Below are 21,923 nucleotides of genomic sequence, written 5' to 3'. Positions count from 1 at the left end.
AGCCTGAGCTTGTGCGGGAGGTCGAGAGATATCGACTAGAAATAGTCGGGCTCACCTCCACGCACAGCGTGGGCTTTGGAACCCATCTCCTTGAGAGGGGTTGGACTCTCTTCTACTCTGGAGTGGCCCACGGGGAGAGGTGGCGGGCTGGTGTGGGTTTGCTTGTTGCCCCCCAGCTCAGCTGTCTCGTGTTGGGGTTTACCCCAGTGGATGAGAGGGTCGTAACCCTGCGCCTTCGGGTTGGGGAGAGGTCTCTGACTATCATTTCAGCCTACGAGCCGAGTGGTAGTGCAGAGTACCCGGCCTTCTTGTGTGCCCCAGGAGGGGACTCCATTATTCTGCTGGGGGACTTCAACGCCTACGTGGGGAACGACATTGACATCTGGAGAGGCCTCCCCAATCCAAAACGTTTCTGGCACAACTTCACCAACTTCCAAGGTGCTTGAAGAGGGTCAATGAACTGGTAAGGTGAAAACTGCAGTAACACTTGAAGTACTTGGAAAAAACTTTATTAACAGACCAACTCATTTCGGCTTGTGGCGTTCTTTAGGGTCATTACAAATCATCACACAAGTTATATGTAAATAAAAAGTACAATCCATGAAAAAAATCAAATATGCCAATCATAAGTACACACATACACCAACTGACCACTCAGCATACAGGGGAGTGGTGCTTGCTGACTGGTTAAACCAGTGCCCAATTAGGCTCTGGCTGAAAACATTTTGACTTAAAAGGGGACATAACACCCACACTTACAAAATTCCTAGAAATGCACAATAATTTCAAACAAACTTCTGTGTTCATTTATACATTCTTTTGAAGAATGGTATGTTTCTCCTATATAAAGAGTAAAGATTTTACAAATCCCAACAAGTTTAAAAGAATCTGCAATCATTAGTTTTTTGGGGATTTCTTTTTGAAAATGTGACAGGCTAACGCTTACTTGCTAACATGACTGAAGTTAGCATCTGCTTTGGAGCTTCTTGTCAGTGTTACACAAATAATGACGAGATTCTTATGTTGGGGGTTATGATTATTGATTAAGTAATCTTGATCAATAATTATAATTAAAAATCATAATTTGACAAAATCAACTTCTTAACCAAAATCCTCATTTATGAATCGAGACCAGAGATGTTTGTGGTGTTGTAATTGCGGCTCAACGCCTTTGACAATTACAACCGTTAAATACTCAGTAATAATTAATAACTATTACCGGAGACTTGACTGACAAATCACTTTTTGCACACAATGACCACAAAACGCTCTCTCTTCATCTATGTGAATATTTATTAATCTTCACCTACTCAACATGCAAAATTTTACATAACAAGGGTAACACATCTAAATAAGCAACATAAAGAACACAGTAGTGGGTGTTGAATCAACCAGCATTTATGGCAAAATTGAGAATATGGCAAAGAGGTGTGGAGTGAGTGGAGAGTGGGCAGGGGCGCAACTCCAACTGTATTCAGTGATGTCTTGATCATAAAACTTCCCTCAACTCCTGAGCAGACAAAGAGTTATAAACCTTTTGGCGGCAAGCTAGCAAGCAGTGAGGTTGAAGACAAAGGAAAATGGAGAATTTTACCATGAGGTGATTTTAACAGTCCAGTCTTACCACACCTGCGTTGACTCTCGTGGTAAAACACGCACAGAGCTAGGAACGCGGCGGCTCCAGATATCAAAATAACACATCAAAGTTTCAATAACAAGGTTACATGCACATATCGTTCAGAACACGAGATCCTAACTAGCGATTCTGATCGCTTCTACAACCTCTGACCCTGCCCAGGTCTTCTAATAAAGAAATAAAAATAAAAGATGGGTTTTACTTGGTGAAGTTTCCTTCTGGGTCAGCGAGTGGGAGGGAAAGATGGGGGGTTGAAGCGTTGTGCGCGTCCGCAGCTCAACTCCAGGAAAGCAGTCAGTCCCCGTCCTTTGGCCTTCTTGACGAAAAGGAAAAATATGATCTGACCATCAAAGTCGACTTGGGATGAAAACACGGTGGCGGTTCGTTCCTCGAACTCCGTGTTTTTAGTTACATGTTAAACTCACGTCTTTAATCGGCAAAGTGAAATTTCTGGCCTTCATAGTCCAGAAACCTCAGTTATTAATTGTTCGTTGGCCAACGAGAGAGAATAAATGAAGACTCCACGTGGGATCTCTTCTTCTCCAGAAGATGCTTCAGTTGCGTGGTAACCGTGTCAAGATTTCCAGCTGAAGGCGGGGTTTTCAACATGGAGGCCTCCATATATAGCGCCCTGTGACGTCAGACTTGGGGCGTGTCATATCAGCCGCTATGTCCTGGATACAAAATGGCCGAAAGCACCAGGAGGCCTGGTGTCTGTGCAAGTAGTCTAATATTCAGCAACAAGTGGTCCAACACTTAGTTTATCCTAAAATATTTGTAAAATCTTGTGTAATTTTGTTCTCATTATTATTTGTGTAACACTGACAAGAAGCTCCAAAGCAGATGCTAACTTCAGTCATGTTAGCAAGTAAGCATTAGCCTGTCATGTTACTCTCACAGGCCGTACAAATTTTCTTTTACTCCTCTGTCACTTTTTCTTTTTTCTATCGGTAGCCAAAATACTGGCAAATGCAAAATTTAAAAGTGGTGAAGGCTTTAACATGTATCAATCCTTACGTAGCCGAGTGCTGTTAGCTAGCATCCTGAGTAGTCTTTATTATTTGACCACAGAACTCAAGAACCACCTTTATGAACTTATTTTGATGCTACCAGTCATATATTGGGTCATATAATGGGTCTGTTTTTTTAAATTAACTCTATCACAAAGTTCATAATGAAGTGTTAAGACAAGATTGTAACAATATTTTTGGTTAAGCTAAGAATCTATTTTTATTTTTTTTTAAATGTAGGATACTGGTCCCTGGTCAAAGAAATCTGTTTAGTGTAATTTATCTCATTCAAATTTAATCAGTATAAATATTTTAGATTTTAAGCCAAAGGCACACAACAGATTGCTCAAAAACTGTTAAATTGTCATTTACTTTAGTAAAACTAGTCGATCAAAAGTGGCATTTTCAATGCTGGGTGATATTTCCCATCTTAAGCTGTCTTTATAATGCAGCAACAAAACAAGGCAACTGCAGGACTTCTTCCTTTCTGAATCTAACCAGGTCTTGTTGATACACACTATATTGTTTTTCTTTTTTCCTTTAATTCCAACAATATTGGGTTCACACGAACAAGACGAGAAAAAAAAAAAAAAAGCTTAAATCTTAATCTGTGTTTTCAAGAATCTCTGTTCAGAGTGAAATTTTCCAATTCAGGTTTGACCAACCAAAACTGTTTAGATTTTAAACAAGAGATGGAAAAGTCCAATCCAGGTTCCTTCAAAAACTGTGATAAACACGTTGGTTAAATGCTGATAGGAGCAGCTGACAGATTGTATTGTTTGCTAACATTTAGCCTGCTGCAGTATTCTTAAAGTGTTTACAAGTAATCCATATATTTTCTGAACTCTGAGTTAGTTTACCCCATCACCATATCATGCCCACCCAGTGCCCATCTCATCCCTTCTACCTGTGTTTTGTTCCCATAAACAAGTCATTTACTTCTTTATGTGCATATCCTTTCTTTATTTACCATGTTTTACATGTTAGCATGTATGTCCATTTCTCTCAAATATGGAGATAAATTCTACTGAAAAAAAAAAAATGGGGCACAGGGCTGGTGGTGTAGGGGGTTAAGCGTGTGAACCATATACAGAGGCCTTAGTCCTCGACGTGGCTGTCCCGGACCTGGCGACATTTGCCGCATGTCTTCCCCTCTCCCTTCATTCCCATTTCCTGTCTATCTACTGTCAAATAATACTGGGAAAATAAAGGCCACCAGTGCATACAAAAAAAAAAAAAAATGCAGTTTTTTAGGCATACGTGTGCACTTCCTGACATGAGCAATAATCAGATGAAGCCTGGGGCACCTCCCTTATAGGAAGATCAAGAAAATTGAATGACCTAATGTTAATTCCTGTTGGACGTTTAATTTTGTTAGTTCTTCAATGCTTATGTAACAGTCTGACGTGCCATTTTTAGTCATCAACTCTCTAATAAAATTTCAAAACTAAAGAAACACTTCCTCTTTTACTTCAAACCAAGAGTCTCAAACTGATAAAATAGGGTTTTTACGCTTAAAGTCCTTCACCCATATTATTATCTTGGCAATTAGAAAGCACTTCATAAAAAATACTTCATTTTGACAAAAAATATTTGGCTATAGTCAAATGTATCTTTTTCCACCCCACATACAACTAAGGAGAAAAAAACTTGGTAAAGGCAGTGTTTGTGACATATAATGAGTGAGACAGCAGGAGTAAAAGGGAGAGTCAACAAGCCAGAGCTGCACTCATTTATGCACAAAAGGCACTTGCATGTGTGTGTGAGTGCAAAAGAAAGACACCATGAGGGAGGGCAGGAGTGAGCCAGAGAGGGAGGAGTGACTTCAAAATAGGGAGTAGGGAGAGAAACAGAGTGATTGTGTGAGATACTAACATCCAGTCCTGCCACAGAACAGTAGAAGCAGCAGTAGGAGTGCGAGCATTGCCGGCGGACGGGACACAGATGATCCAAGCGGACCGAGGATTTAAGGGAATACATGCTGAAGAGGAGGCAACAACAAAGGGAGAGGATGGAATAAAGAAAAAACAAAGGGCATCGTATTGCTTCTGTGAGCGCCTCACACTTCTGTTTGGAGCATCCCACAAGCAGAGCACCAGTGAAAACACATACATATGATATATATATAAAATTCCTATACATATATATCAAATTATGCCTGTTTTCAAAGAAGCTGCAGCCGGACAACAACTGAATTGACATCAAAAAGCTTTAAAAAATTGGAAGATAATATGCAGCATTTGCTTAAAACTGTTGCATATTAAACCTTTGATTTTTTTCAATTGTTTTTCTCAGTAGGGGGAGATAGGAAACAAATAGAACAATTTTAAAACTGGAAATTGAGTAACCGATGCAAGAATATTACAAAAGCGCTTTTGCTGTCCTATGTCCTGCATTTCCATAGGGGCTTCTTCTGAAAACAGGATGTTTTTTTGTTCTGCCCTTGGTGCCACACTGCCGTTGTCGCATCACAAATGGTCGCTGTCGTCTGTGCGGGCTGGGCTAGCTTTGTTCCAGTGAGGCTCATGCAGGCGCTCAGCTGAAAGTGCAGAGGGCAGTCTGCGGGCTCCCTGACCCCACGTTGATATTACCTCAGCAGCGGCAAAAAACTCCTACTGGGTCTGAGAGAAAAGGTTGAGGTAAGCCGAAGAACAGAAGGACAGAGGTGAAAACACCAAAGGAAGGATGATTGGGGGGAGATTAGGATAAGAACATGTAATGAAAATAAAAACTGAGCCATAAATAAAGAAAGGGAGGGAAAACAAAACCACTGAAGAAGGAGAAGCCATGTTCCACTCCGAAATGGACAAATCATTTTAACCCATTAATCTTTTCTTTTATGGAGCAGATCCAAGACATTAAAATAATAGCTTCAGTACAGGAGCCCTTCTTGCTCTCTTCCTCCTCTCTCTTCACCTGTGCACTTGCAGGACAGAACTGAGCAGGCTGAAAGCCAAGAGTGGTGTCCTGGGTTTGTTAGACCCCTGGATCCAAGGAGAGCAGGGGTCTCAGGGGAGCAACAGTAGTTGCGGCAACCCCGCGCACGGCGAGTGAAAAAAGCCATTGGACCCCTGTGTATACCACTTAAAAGCTCCAGACTGATACTGACAGTGTTCTGTCATCAGGGAGCTGTTTGTGGATGTGTACGTGTAGAAGTATGGATGTGCACAAGTGAGAGATACCAAGCCCCAGGTGCACTTCTGGACCGTGATCACCAAAGGATTCTAGCTTGAAGTGATCCTGTAAAGATATTTCACAGCTGTTGTTACCTGTTGGGTCTGTGGCTGAAAATAGAAAGCAACAAATTAGTTAGTAAAGACGTCAGCAGCTGAACAACTGAAAGCCACACTTTTCAGAGAGGGGAGTAACGTTTACCAAAGTGGATTACAGTGGCGCCGAAAACATGGCCACTGCAAAAATTAAAAAGCTTCCTCTCAACAGTGACATTGACAGTAGCAGGATGATAGATGCAAGTTAAGACCTGTGGAGGACTTTTTTGTTTTTCTGGACATCAAAACCCATTTGACTTCAGTGTTAAGGTGTTATCCACTCGGGAATATGAGTCTATATTTGGAATGAAAAACCATCCATGTTGGAACCTTTGCTTATGCAAGTTTTGATTTGCTTTGTCTGCCAGCACCTTTGGGAATCTACAGATCTCCCTTTTCATGGATTATTCATCCACTCTGTGGGGATGTTCATTGCTGAAAATGCCAGGGGCAAGTTCATTCATAGGTAATACACCCTCCTAAATTGGATCCTCCTCCCCAAGGGTCTGGATTTGTCTACAACTGCCTCTGCTGTCTGCTGAAGACTTGAATGGCTTTGTAAAAGGTGATTTCTGCTGACTTTTTATTAACTTTGATAATTATGTCTACACACACAGTAAAATGTCATGAATTCATAGTGTTTCTGTGAATGTGTATTTGTGTCTACAAGGAAATCATTAATTAATTTATCTGTAATATAGCATAATATAACTGACAAAACCAGTGATAAAGCACACTTATCTTCTATGAATAAATTGAATTCAGCTCAGTTTGTCTTCATAGCACCAACTCTTGGTGGTTAGGTCAAATTCATACAGCCCAGGCTAGTTCAACTCAATTGATTCCTACCAAGTCAAACTCAATACATTTAATCTTAAAACTGCAGCTGTTCAACATTTGTTGCCAGTTTCTGATGTCCAGTTTTTGCAAAGTGTTTCACCTGCAAATACTTATTTTAGCTGATTCCAATTTCTCTTCAAGAATAAAATTAATAGTATATTTTTTGACTGGTCTCCATGCTGTAAACAGTTTAACTTTTTCTTTTAAGAGTAGAGGCGATGTCACACTGTGTGAAAGAACTCAGTTGCTGTAAAAAAGGGTTTAGCTGTTTTAAAACACAGACAGCAGGAGTGGAGTTAATATTTTAGGCTAGTTTTAGCATCTTATGCTAGCAATTAGCACAATTATCACAGAATTAGTAACTGTAAACAACTCTTTTCCCAAGACTATTCAGACCTATACTTGACTCCATAACAGCCAGATGTTTAAAGTTCAAAATAATGAAACAAGACACATTTGCTGTCATACATTTAGCCTTTCTGGTAGATGCTGAAGTCAGCTATGGGTCCATTGTACCCTTTTCCAGTTAAACAAAATGTTAATAGGTGAAGAATGGTTTCTTTGCACATCTGAAAGAGTCGTGCCCATAAGAACCAAAATTGCAAAAGTACAAAATGGTGAAGAGGAAAAAGAACCAGCACTGGCTAAGGTCGAGCAGCCTGTTGTAGCAGCCTGACTGAACAGCCAGCAATCCATCATAGAAAAGACAGTCTTCTTTTAAATAGCTTCTTACATGTCTCTGCTTCAGCTGAATCTCCCGACACCCATCTGATACTGGTAGTAGCTAAATGTAACCTTTGACTAAACAGTTCCACTACAAATCCTCAAAAAATAATATTAATAATAATAAAAAAGAGCTTTGCTGCCTCTGGCCATTGATTTCTCACCAATCAATCTGGTGATACCCTTCACATCTGTGAGTTTCGAAAATGAAAGGCGATATCACAGAACCAAAAGAAGCATAGAGTGGAACTCAGTAGAGTCGCACATAAAATGTGTTTCATTCATTTTAAATTCCCAACTGTGAAACACAATGGTATTGTGCAATACTTTATAGGTTTGTTATTTTTTCTAGCATAACCACTGCTGAAAGAACTACCCCTGGGTAATGTCCAGCAATCTGTCTTGCTGCATTTCAGCGTGGCCCATCTAATGTGTGGTACTGGTAAGAAAATATGGGCATAGCACTCCCAAAGTGTTTTTGCCTTTAGCCTGCTGGCCATCTTCCGTCTGTAGCTGCTACATAACACCTTTGAACTGTAAACCGCTAACCTATACATGATCAGAAGACATGGGTCTAGTACTTCTTTTCTTCCTGGATCAGAAACATCACAGCAATAGGCTGACTTCAATCCTCTTATGCCGTCTCTACATACCGTCCTTTAAGAAAACAATAGGAGATGGCTTTTACCTCTCACTCCTGCAATAATGTCTGCTTAAAATAAAATTAAAAATAAAATAAACTATTTGTGTTTTGGCATCAGGGGGATGCCAAATTAAGTTGGGATTTTTAATTTAAAAATAGTAAATCCAATAGATTAATAATTAAGCATTTAATGTGCAACTTAGTAACATTTAGGGATAACTGAGGCTAATTGAAACTGGTAGTTGGTGGCAAAGTCCTTCCAATATAACCCTTGTATGTGTAGAATATTAACCAATTGCCATTGGTGAGATATATATGCTACCTTAGTTGTATTTAGATCGGAAGTAATTTGAAGCAAATCCGCAACAACAATGTACAAGGGCTAAGGGGTATGTGAAAGATGATTGAGTTTTCTTCCCTCAGCAGCAATGCATATACCAAAAAGTGTTGATGTTAGCACAGTAGAGTTTAGGTCTGGTGCATTTGCTAGTTGGAAATCTGATTTATTGGTTGATTTCCAATCACAATCCAATCACTTATATTAATTGTTAAGTTTAATGCACAAAGTTCTTTGAATTAGAATTTTCTCTCTGATTTGTTACCCCATCCTGAACATACACAATAAAAATCTCGTTAATTGTGTTTTAATATACTAATCTGTCTAATTAAAAAAATAATAATAATAATAAATAAATATATATATATATATATATATATATATATATATATAGAGAGAGAGAGAGAGAGAGAGAGAGAGAGATATGTTTAATTGTCTCTTGTTGTTTCTTAAACTGCAGGAGCTTTTTTGATCTTCTATCACCTGTTACTTTTCCGAACTGAGACACTGCAAGAAATTGGAGTATGTCCATCATGGCCGCTTCGATGTGTTCACTCTTGTTAAATTTTTCACTGGCCATGTTACTAGGCCTGACTACCCTGAGCGGACTGAACTCATGGCCATCAGGTCAAGTTTCAGCACAGGCATCTTCCAACAACCAGACCACAGAATCTCCTGTTTTACCAGAGGCAGCATTGGCAATACCAACACCAGATCCACAGTTACAAACAGATTCAACCAGTGGGAACCGCTGCTGGGGGTACTATGACGTCATGGGCCAGTGGGACCCACCATTTAACTGTAATGCAGGCATCTACCTGTTCTGTTGCGGTTCCTGCTTCTACCGCTTCTGCTGCCAGTTCAGAATCCACAGTTTAGACCAGACCTCCTGTTCCAACTATGATACACCTGTATGGGCGAACACCGGGAAACCAGGAGTACCTGTCACAGAGGTCCATCAGGAACCAGATCGGGATCGAACCCACATGATCGTGTACATTATCTGTGGGGTGGTGGCCATCATGGTGCTGGTGGGGATTTTCACAAAACTCGGACTGGAGAAGAGCCAAGGAGGTCAAACAGACATGACAAACTCAAGGTAAGAACAGAAAAGGATAGGTGGATGATAAAATTATGGATAATATTGGGCAGATAGATGTTTGTTGATGTTAGCAGATCATTTCTATACCAGCCAGCAAAGGAATTTGGTTAGAGTCCTCTGGTTCAGTTTTATTAGAATGCCATTAGCAAAGCAACTAGAAACAAGGTGAAGGCATTTCTTTAGCTAAGGTGTTAGTCAACTCTTTGTTTGTCTCTTCATAGTCAATTTATGCAAATATGAGCACACAGTTACGCTGGCTCACTCTCCCTTACCTACCTTAAATGCAATCATGTGTATCTCCCTAACAATCAAATCATCCCCTTATACTCTTCATTTGCTTTATTTGGTTCACTTGATTGATAGATCATGGTTGGAATTTGCCTTTATTTAAGTTATGGTACACCCTAATAATAGAAAGAGCTGATTGTGAAAGTGCATACAAATTCTCAATCCCAAAAAAACACATGATTCCATAATCTAAACAAACATCATCAACAAAATTACCTTCATACCTGAAGAAGGAGCTACTTTAGCAGTCTCATTGAGAAAATAATGACAAATGTCTCAGAAGCAGAATGTTATTTTATGCTCTCCATTTGTTTTATTGGGTGCCAAAATGCTGAAAGCATTCAGGTGCTACTGAAATTAAAAAGCATGACACAAGTACTGATTTTCAGTATTTTAATTTGATACTATCAAACACATAGTTGGGAGATTGATAATGGTGTATTTCTGCAAATGTGTCAAAACAATCAATGTACCAAGCCGATACAATAATAGTGAGCAAAAAATAGATAGCCCAAGCACAGAGAGAGACCACAACAGATTAAATAGAGTTCAGCGAAATGATAAAGATTTCAGCATAGGCGTGAACTAATGGTAAGGGAGGAGTTTCGGGAATTACGGCACACAGGTTACTGTGATTCCTTTGTACTGGTGGTGCAGTTTTACATTGATGGCTGATTGATCGCTGTGACACAACAATGACTGTGGCAATGTGTGGGCTCCAGAGAGCAATGGGAAGTGTGAGGGTGGTTTTATAAAGGATGGAATATTGAGCTGATCGGACTGGAAAGCAGCCAGTGGCTAGTACAAAGAGCAGGAGAGCGTGTTTGTTTGTTTGAGAGTGAGACAAAAGCCTGAAAGAGGAAAACAGAAAGGCAGAGGGAAAGTAAGGGATGCGATTGGGTCACATAATTGACAGTGTGTTAAGAGTTGGCACATGGGGGCTTCTGTAAAATTCAGTCAATACTTGATCTTATCTCAGCTTCCTGGTGTTGCCAACTGGATGAGTGTGGACCTTTTTCAGTTAAAACTTCACCGAGTCACCATCAACATGACGTAAACTTTGGTACATTATAGTACCTGATTTTTTTTGTAAAATTATTACTCAGGAGATTGTTGTAGGGCTGCACGGTGCCACACTTAGTAGCACTGTTACTTCGCAGTAAGAAGGTCCTGAGTGTGACTCCCAGCCAGGGGTCTTTCTGCATGTTCTCCCCGTGCATTCAAGGGTTCTCTCCAGGTAATAGTTAATTGGTCTCTCATAATTGCCCTTAAGAGTGAATGGGTGTATGCATGGTGGTTTGTCCTTTGGCTCTCTGTGTTGGCCTGCAATGGACTGGCGGCCTGTCCAATGTGTACCCTGCCTCTCACCTGTAGAGCACTGGAGTTCACTCCCACAATGCTGTATGGAAGTGGCAGGTATAGAAAATGGTTGGAGATTGTTAGAGAGAGTGCAAAAGTATTCCTACCAGGTGGCCTTTTCACCACAAACTTTAATACATTCATTAGAATATAATATTATAGATCCACACAAATTTGTGCATAATTAAGTTGAAGAAAACGTTAATATCTTATCCATGCAGGTTGGTGTAATGTCCGCAAATCATTTGGGCTATGTCCCTACCATCTTTGCACATCTAGAGACTGAAACTTCAGTAAATTATTTGGAAATTATGCTCAAGCTCATACTGACTGAATGAAGAGTGTAAGTAAACATCAGTTTTCAAGTTTTGCCACTGAATAGCTGGATTTAGTTCTGAACATTGAATAGACATCTCTAGCAAAGGAATATGCTTTTATCTATGTAATTTTATTGTAGCCCTGGCCGTGTGTTGAAGTGTTGATGCCCAGATGAAAGATGAACCTCCACCCCAGTCTACCATTTATTTGCAGCATCTAACATGTTTTCTTCTGGAACTGCCCTGTATTTAGTTTAGTCCATATTCCCATAAACTTTGACCAGCTTTTTCATCCTTGCCAGCACTCCTTTTCTCTTTGGCGATGGTGAAAATGGGAGGACCTTCTTTCGCATTTGATGTTTTCCTTACATGGCTTATGGCCAACTGCAAATAGACTTCTATTGGCTTTACTTTATCAATGCCTTTATTCTAACAACCCTTCCATAGAGACCAGATTTGTGGTTGGCTTGACAAATATATGTACCTGTCAACAGATTCTCCCAAAAGAGCTGTAGATCTCTTTTGCTTCCCTATAGCTATTATCAGCCTCTTCATTACTTCTCTGATTAACATTGTGCAACGTTTCCACTGGATTTTAGTTAGAGGTAGTAGAGTAAATGGGGTTAAAAACAAAGGTACACCATACCTTTATGATTTTCTTGTTAAAAAAAAAATAGAAAACCACAATTATAGATAATTCTTACTCATGGATGTCGCTTAGATGTATATCCTACAAATATGTACAAGAGGCTGATATCAGCTCCCTCCGCTGGGCACTCCCTTAGAGATAGGGTGAGGAGCTTGGCCATCGGGAGGAGCTCAGAGTAGAGCCGCTGCTCCTCCACATCAAGAGGAGTCAGTTGAGGTGGCTCGCCATCTGTTTCAGATGCATCCTGGAAGCCTCTCTTGGGAGGAGTTCCAGACACGTCCCACCCGGTGGAGGCCCAGGGAACGGCCCAGGACACACTGGAGGGGCTATGTCTCTCCGCTGGCCTGGGAACACCTTGGGCTTTCCCCAGAGGAGCTGGAGGAGGTGTCTGGGTAGAGGGAAGTCCGGGCGTCTCTACTAAGTCTGCTGTCCCCAGGACCCAGGCCCCCGGATAAACCGGAAAACAATGAGTACGATTATGAACAAGAATATTTTCTTTAAACAAAAACTAGAAATAAACTACAAACTGATATTTCTGTCTTGAAAGCATTTAACAATGACAAATGTGAAATTAGTGTAAATGTATACACATAGGGTATCATATTCCCACATAATATGCCTAAGGGGCCTTACCCCTTTAAATACAAGTTTAAAGTGATATAGGCTAAACTGTTGCAAACGTGCCCTTATTTCTTTTTTAATTAAAAAATGGGACAAGGGTCACTAAGAGACTATTAACCACAAAATGGGAGAAACATGAAAAATAAACACATTATGAGAAAGACTGAGGCTGAGAGCTGAAAGGAAGTGACATATGGGACCAGCTCCTTTTACAACCCAGCAGCCAACCACAGCTGTTTATTTTATATCGGCCTAAGTGTGTGTGTGTGTGTGTGTGTGTGAAAGGGAGATATAAAGGAGACGGAGATAATGACATGAGTGCTAACCACTTTAATGATGTGGAGACTCTGCTGGAGCATAAGAAAGTGAGAGACAGAGGGACAAAAGGAGAAAGTAATCCAAGATAGTTGAAAGTTTTGGCAAACATGGGGCCAAACTTGTGACCTTCAAATGACTTTCCACTAAATGATGACATAGATAGGATTTTCCTCTTTCTGGAACAAAGTCTAGCTTTGTGTGCTTTTAGAACTTCTGCACATACTATGATATACTGCACATACTATGCACACCTACACTTCAGTGAAGCATTTTTTTCTCTTGTTTACCACATCCAATGTAGCAAAGCTTTTGGTTTGCTCTCCAGCTTTAGGCTGTTCCATCTCTTGTGTGGAAACCACCAAAAAGGCAAACATACGATCCAATAATAACTCATCCAGCAACAAACAAAATGCATTGCATTAAATTCCAGTTTTGCTCATAATCAATTATGTACAGGAACATCCCTGGGGCTTTGAGAAAGAAAAACAGAATATGACAACGATTTTTCTTAAATCACCTTATGGTTTTTCAGAATTTTTTTTCTGACCCAGCAACTTCCTTTTGTGGCACTGTACTGGGACGATTACTACATTTGGATTGATTATTTACCACTAGGCCTCTACAGGCACACAGCCTCTTGGGGGTGAATTTCAGAAACAGATTGTATAGTTGACAAAAGATGGCAAACGGATGTGTAGCCACTTGCTGGGGATATTTAGTGACATGATTATGAAACACGCCTTTTACAGAACCTTGGCTTTAAGGGAAGTAACAACACAAGGCTAAGGGACGGGTCATAGGCTGCTTGACAATTTATGCCACAGCCAAAAGCCAGCAGACTGACCTTCAAATACAACCGTTTCTTTGGTGAGAAAATGAGAAAAACGCCTGTCTGTATAAAACTTACTCTATCAGCTGACAGATCTTGTCATAATAGAAGTCAATAATAGTTCTAGCAAAATATTCCTTTTGTGTTACTTTACTTTTGATAATCAGCTACCCAGAAAACATTTTTTTCCTCTGTGCGTGAGAAAAATGAATGGGTGGTGCTGCTGTCTGGTGTATTTCATCAGTATTTCAACTTTCTTGAACTGACGTTTCAGAGCTAAATGACATGTTTTTTCTTGTGTAGTTTAAGCTTTACAAGTACAACTAAAACTGGTTGTGTGAGACTTTCAGCTGCTTCTATTCGGTGCAAATATATAGATTTTTTTACACCACCAAGTCACAGCATGTGAATATAAACTGTTTCAGGGACACATTTGTTCTGAAAAAAGTGATGCATCTATTTACATCAAAGTAAGAATACTCATCCGAGCTGGAGTAAAATATACATCTGTCTAATTTCACTGGGTTTTTTTATTTCGTATTTTATAACAACTGTCATTCTCTACTGTAGAGAAATATACATACTGTGCTCGTGCCAGAGAGCTTTTAAATTTCTCAGTAGGGTGCCAGTCTGTTATGTCTACAAGCTTCTGCCTCTTTGACAAAATTTCTCCTGCTGGACGAATTGATGGTAAAGTCTTATTCTGATGACTGTGCCTACATTCTTCTTGTGTAGCCACTGTACTATGCATAAACGCTTGGGTTCTGTGTCCCTGTTGTCTTGTAAAACAACACCAAAAAATGATTAGATGTTGTTCAGACTTTATTCAAGGCAGCCATCTTAGGTAGCTCAAGGACCCTATCTGTTTTTTTCAGTTTGGCAGATCAGGTAACCACTTAAACCCTAAATGAATGTACTGAATTGAAATGCACTATAAGAACCTATACGCACACACCTTCAGACAGTATCTTTAGTAATACGCAATCACATTACAAGCCCAATACCACTTATCATTAATTATTTCACTAAGAAGCAATGTGTTCAAGGGCACACGCAATTAAATGTCCCTCCAGGGAACTAAACAACAATTTCCGTCAGCCGTTTTATTTCTTTACTGCATTGTGTTTCATCAGCAGTGCTTTCTTCTTGCTTTATTGCTCAGCTGCAGAGGTTCTTTCCATCATCACCTGTGACAGCTGTTTGCAACGGAGAGTTAAACAAGCACACAGAGCTCGGCTTTCATGTGATGCACTCAGAGCAGTGGCCTCTTCAGTATTAGAACACTATAGTCTGAAAATTTTTTATACTTTGATTTTCATCAGTTGGAAAGCAACTTACTGAATACATTTTCAAAATACTTTATTAAGCATAACAAGGACCAACCAAATGAACAAAGTTTGGGCCTGCACTGTTGTCAGCTTAACTTTCTGTGAAGCGTGGAATATTCTCCTGTGGGTGTGTGGGTTTTCATGGAATGCTCCGGTTTTCTACAGTCCAAAACAAGGCCAAGGTTTTTTATTATAACTCTAACTCAGGAAGATTAAATAATGTTATAATTTGGATTATTGCTGTTATATTTGACTCGCATGTCTCAAATCTTTAGTAGAGCAGTCATATTTGATAATTTAGAATATTATTGAAAAGTTCATTTATTTCAGTAAATCAATTAACTAAGTGAACATTATATACATAAATTACACACAGACTGATGCTTTGAAACCATTATTTCAGTTATTTTTTATGATTTTCTGCATACAGCTAATGAAAACTCGACATTTAAAATTTGAATATTACAGCAGACCAATAGAAAACATTTATTCTACTGAAACTTGTGTTTAATACCTGCTTAAAGGTTATTTTCAAAAGGTGATTTTAATTTTATCCTCATCAGAAAGCATATTCTAATTTACTTAATTTAATTGGCTGTACTACTTGTACATTATGCTGCGTTTATCTGGTGGATTTTTTTTATATCCCAAAAAATCTGTGGCTCACCTGGTGATCAGCCTGTGTAAGATCATCCATTCGTTAATGCATAAGACATACATTTATTTTTTCATAGTATATGCTTAGACTAGAAGAGAAGCCAGACAGATGTTTTTTTACTGCTAAGAGTACTTTTACTTAGCATCACTTCCAATGCTAACACATTCAGACACTGATCGGTAGGGAACGTGGGGTGCCCAAAATGGGCAGCTACATTTAAACTCACAACCTTCTGATTGCAGCATGAATACTGTACCAAATGAGCTACAGCCACCCTCTTTCCTTCTCTACATTCAGACCCACCATTTCAGATTGCCAATTATTTCTCTTTTCATTTCTTGGCAGGATCTTTCTGTCCTCTCCCATAGATTCTAAAGGGGTCTCATGAATTAAACATGGCCAAATCAAGCAGAAATAATTTACGATAAATGGTTGGGGTTTTAGGAAAAAAGAACAACAACAACATTACACTACTTTTTATAGTAATTCCAAATGTATTGGGAACATTGAAAGAAGTTAACTATATGGAAAAGGAGAATAGTTTTATAAGATATACACAGATTGGATGCATATGACAATAGAGGAAAAAATAATAACAGGAGAGATAAGAATACAGTGCAAATTCAGGAGGGCAATATCAAGAATTTACAGTTTGTACCCTTTACATTACTTTATCTTGATTTGAAAATGTGTCCATGTATTATTATCTGACAATCCATTTGAATTACTCTCAGTTAACACTGTCCTAAGAACTTGAGTTTAGTGGTTTGGTGAGTGTTCTACCAACGCCTCCTTGTCCCTCATGGTTGTATCTCAGGTAACTTACATGCTGTGCTGCAATATTGATAGAGGTAATTAGGCTGCATGCATCACAAAACAAAAACACACTGATTGTATGTTTTGAAAGATGCCCGTGCAAAGAAACGTCTTCACCTGAAAAACATAAAATACAATGTATTGCATAAATAAATAATTAAAGCATGTTTATTGCTCACTGTATTGTGTATTATTTCACCACTGTTCTTATCGTTAAACTCCTTGCTAAAAAAGCCAAAATCACGTCCAAAATGTAAAGTTTTGTCACTTTCATCCTATTTTACCTAATACTCATAAAGCTCATAAAATTAGAAAACAAATTTAAATGCTGTTTAACATATGTACATAAAATGGTTCACTCCCCTTTACGTTCTCAGATTAGACATCACACAGTTAAAGTGTTTTTGCTCCATAATGAGAGGTTTATTTTTGAGCTTTGGCTGTGGGCTGTTAACAGCAAACTGTGTAATTTTTGACTTTGCAATTTGGAGGCTCTGTAGGAGAGCCTTTTCTAGGATGCCTTGTTAAACTAAGAGAATATATTACCATTTATATTCAGTGTACTATGCTAACTTCTTTCGGAGTGCGTGCACTTTATTGACTATGTTCATTTCAGAGGTTCTGTATGGGTTGGTATATTTGGCTGTTTACGTGCGTGTAGCATTTACATGAACTCTGGGAACATGTTGCCCAAAACATGGGCTCCATTTTCACTCCATTGAATCTGCTAATGGTCTTGTCCCAGTCACTGATGCTTGCTCCATGCCTTTTTGACAGAAAATCAACTGTTTACATGTAGCTGTTGGTTGGAGTGCCCAATAGCGAGGATTGTTCCTATCTGTCTGTCAGTCCGTCCATCTGTCCACCTGTCTGTCGATCTATCTATCTGTCTATCTGTCTGTCTCTGTCTGTCGATCTATCTATCTGTCTATCTGTCTGTCTCTGTTTGTCATCTTTTAATATCTGTCAATATTCTTTCAAGGGTAGAAAGCACAAATAAAATATATCAGGTCACAAAAATAAAATAAAACAATTTCTTTTAGCCTGAATCGTATCTTGTATTATAACCTTGACCCTGAACATCTAAAATCCTAAAGCTTGCTTGGCCATTCTTTTAAAGCTACAAAGGGTAGGGGCTAAAATCAGATGTACAGGTCCTTCTCAAAATATTAGCATATTGTGATAAAGTTCATTATTTTCCATGATGTCATGATGAAAATTTAACATTCATATATTTTAGATTCATTGCACACTAACTGAAATATTTCAGGTCTTTTATTGTCTTAATACGGATGATTTTGGCATACAGCTCATGAAAACCCAAAATTCCTATCTCACAAAATTAGCATATTTCATCCGACCAAAAAAAGAAAAGTGTTTTTAATACAAAAAACGTCAACCTTCAAATAATCATGTACAGTTATGCACTCAATACTTGGTCGGGAATCCTTTTGCAGAAATGACCGCTTCAATGCGGCGTGGCATGGAGGCAATCAGCCTGTGGCACTGCTGAGGTCTTATGGAGGCCCAGGATGCTTCGATAGCGGCCTTTAGCTCATCCAGAGTGTTGGGTCTTGAGTCTCTCAATGTTCTCTTCACAATATCCCACAGATTCTCTATGGGGTTCAGGTCAGGAGAGTTGGCAGGCCAATTGAGCACAGTGATACCATGGTCAGTAAACCATTTACCAGTGGTTTTGACACTGTGAGCAGGTGCCAGGTCATGCTGAAAAATGAAATCTTCATCTCCATAAAGCTTTTCAGCAGATGGAAGCATGAAGTGCTCCAAAATCTCCTGATAGCTAGCTGCATTGACCCTGCCCTTGATAAAACACAGTGGACCAACACCAGCAGCTGACACGGCACCCCAGACCATCACTGACTGTGGGTACTTGACACTGGACTTCTGGCATTTTGGCATTTCCTTCTCCCCAGTCTTCCTCCAGACTCTGGCACCTTGATTTCCGAATGACATGCAAAATTTGCTTTCATCCGAAAAAGTACTTTGGACCACTGAGCAACAGTCCAGTGCTGCTTCTTTGTAGCCCAGGTCAGGCGCTTCTGCCGCTGTTTCTGGTTCAAAAGTGGCTTGACCTGGGGAATGCGGCACCTGTAGCCCATTTCCTGCACACGCCTGTGCACGGTGGCTCTGGATGTTTCTACTCCAGACTCAGTCCACTGCTTCCACAGGTCCCCCAAGGTCTGGAATCGGCCCTTCTCCACAATCTGCCTCAGGGTCCGGTCACCTCTTCCCGTTGTGCAGCGTTTTCTGCCACACTTTTTCCTTCCCACAGACTTCCCATTGAGGTGCCTTGATACAGCACTCTGGGAACAGCCTATTCGTTCAGAAATTTCTTTCTGTGTCTTACCCTCTTGCTTGAGGGTGTCAATAGTGGCCTTCTGGACAGCAGTCAGGTCGGCAGTCTTACCCATGATTGGGGTTTTGAGTGATGAACCAGGCTGGGAGTTTTAAAGGCCTCAGGAATCTTTTGCAGGTGTTTAGAGTTAACTCGTTGATTCAGATGATTAGGTTCATAGCTCGTTTAGAGACCCTTTTAATGATATGCTAATTTTGTGAAATAGGAATTTTGGGTTTTCATGAGCTGTATGCCAAAATCATCCATATTAAGACAATAAAAGACCTGAAATATTTCAGTTAGTGTGCAATGAATCTAAAATATATGAATGTTAAATTTTCATCATGACATTATGGAAAATAATGAACTTTATCACAATATGCTAATATTTTGAGAAGGACCTGTACTCATCAGGTTTTCCTGCTGGTAGATACAGGTGAGTGGTACCAATTTAGGGTTTTCTTTGAGGTCTTGTTTGTTTTCTGTGCATATTATTTAATCCTTGGAACGCCCATTGAAGGGGAACCCTCAATTTCAACTGTGCCAAAGTACACCCGATATCATGAAATAAGACGCTATCAATAAAATAGACAAAAACAAATCAGCCAGATCAGTAAATAAAAATTGAACAGGACAAATCAGTGGGAAACACCTCTGGAAAGAAGGAGAAAATATGACTAAAGCAGATTTTGAACCAGGTTTTTCAATTCAACTTTTGATGATTTTGATTTTTTTCTAATGCATTGGCTGGTATGAGCTTCTCACATTATGATAATCTGGAGCAAAAATGATAAATCTAAGGTATTAACACCCACATTTTAAAAAAGTAAAACATGAGCAAATTTACTATTTTTAAATTAATGTTCATTTTATTTTATTAGATTTTGTATCAGCTACACGAAGATGTTTCATTCTGGATTTTTACCTTGCATGGATTCAAACGGCATCCTGTAGCACATGTCAGCGAAAATCTGCTTTTGCATCTGTTGCCTTCTGTTATTTTGTTCACAGCATCTCCTGTCTGATAAAGCACCGTAATCACCTCCCAGCTGTTACCTCCAAACAACGAGAAAGTTTAAACTTAGGCGCCGATCAAATTTGCTCTTCTCAGTGGTGCAAATACTTATAACCACTCCCAAGACCGAACATAGTTTTGGTATAGTCTCCGAAGAGAGGCGAAACAAAAAGTGACAGATGAACAAAGGTGAGGGGAAACCAATGGGAACAGGATCATACAGAAGGGAAGAATTCACTTCTTTAGTTTGGTTTCCTCTTTCATCTCCAACCCATCATGTTTTTTGTGTTTGGTTTGCTTTTCATGTTCTCCCCGCCTGTGCTTGTTGCATTCCCTGTTGGCCTCCTGTTGTGTCGATCTTATTCCTTTCCCACTTGGCTTTCTTCTCTACTCTACCACACAGCTGAATTTCTTATATATATATATATATATATTGTATAAATGAACCAAACCTTCGAAAAAGCATTGACCCTGTTATTTATTAACCCCAAAGCACTGCTTATACAGGTGCACTTAAACTCATTAGAAACACTTAAAAATTGTTGTGACAGCACACTTAGTCCAAGGCCTGTATTTAAATAATACTTTTGCCTTTACTTGGAAAGTATGGTGATACATCTTTTTCTCATAAACGTTCATAGACAGGCAGATGAGAAAACGCAGTGCACTGTCAAGGAAAAACAATCAAATTTTCTAGGTGTTATTTTTTTGTAATTCAGTACTCTAAGCCAAAATCCTATCACAGAATTGGCTGTGTTAAAAAAAACTAAGTCCACTATAAATAAGATGGGAATTAGAACTACTAAATATTAATTATTTGTTGCACCAGTCTGAAAAAAACACTCAGCCTCAGCCTATTTTTTTAAATAATCAAATCCATGTCAATTATATAAATTATTTGTGCTGAATGACACATTTTAATTCTTGTTCTTTTTATACATTAATTTAACCTGCTCACCATTTTTTCCTGAGATTTTCTTTATACTATCATCATTGTATTGGCTACATTTGTACAGATTCACAGACACATACTGTATGTATCAGAAGAACAGCAGTGACTAGAAGTAGTTTTGTAATGTTGTGTGTAATGTTCTTGTGCTGCCTTTCCGTCTGTGGAGTTGTGTTATTTTTTTTATTAGGGACTCCTAGTGGGAAGAGAACTACAGTGAGTGTGCCAAAATAAACCCTGCAAAGGACTCCAGTTCATCTCTTTCCTTTGCCAATTGATATCCAAATTTTGCCATTTTGTCTCTTCCTTCTTTCATTTTATACAAATAAACAAAACTGATCATATCTCATTTATAATCAATTGTACTATTTCTGAGCAGTTTTCTGAGCATTTTTGTTTCACTCTATTTCCATTTCCTTTGGTTTTGGTCTTCATTTGGACCAATTTTTCTTGTGAAATGCTCTTTTCAAATACTAATTATAACCCTTAATCAAACCAGAATAGCTCAAAGTGAGTGTCTGCTCTTATTTATAGTTGAGCCTAAAATTATTCATATGTTTGGAAGATTTAGATTTAAAGTGTTTTACCAATGTGTTTAATCTAACTAGGTTAACCTTTGGAGTGGCCATGCCAGAGTCTGATAGAGAATTTATGGAGGGGGCTAAAGATTAGGTCGATGGCAAGGAGGCTTTACAATTGTAAGAAGGCTTTGATTCATTCAGAATCAAATTTGAACAAATATGTGACAGTACAGTTAATGTGAGGGAACACAAACAGTGTGTCAAGACACATACCCAAGCCCAGTACATACTGTTATACCATACTGTATGTACATGAAGACAATACCTTAACATATACCA

General features: G+C 39.1%; 1 protein-coding gene across 1 annotated transcript in view; it reads left to right on the top strand.

The window, feature by feature from the left end:
* Positions 1–8,940: 8,940 nt before the first annotated feature.
* Positions 8,941–21,923, top strand: part of LOC124864872 (protein shisa-9-like) — a 48,875-nt gene continuing 35,892 nt past the window's right edge. Inside the window, exon 1 of the mRNA XM_047359833.1 lies at positions 8,941–9,557. Coding sequence (XP_047215789.1) covers positions 8,983–9,557 — 575 coding nt within the window. The 5' untranslated portion in view covers positions 8,941–8,982. The remainder of the gene's footprint in view (positions 9,558–21,923) is intronic.

This window comes from Girardinichthys multiradiatus, chromosome Y, assembly GCF_021462225.1.
Source record: "Girardinichthys multiradiatus isolate DD_20200921_A chromosome Y, DD_fGirMul_XY1, whole genome shotgun sequence".
NCBI lineage: Eukaryota > Metazoa > Chordata > Actinopteri > Cyprinodontiformes > Goodeidae > Girardinichthys > Girardinichthys multiradiatus.
This window is presented reverse-complemented; position numbering and strand designations above follow the sequence as displayed.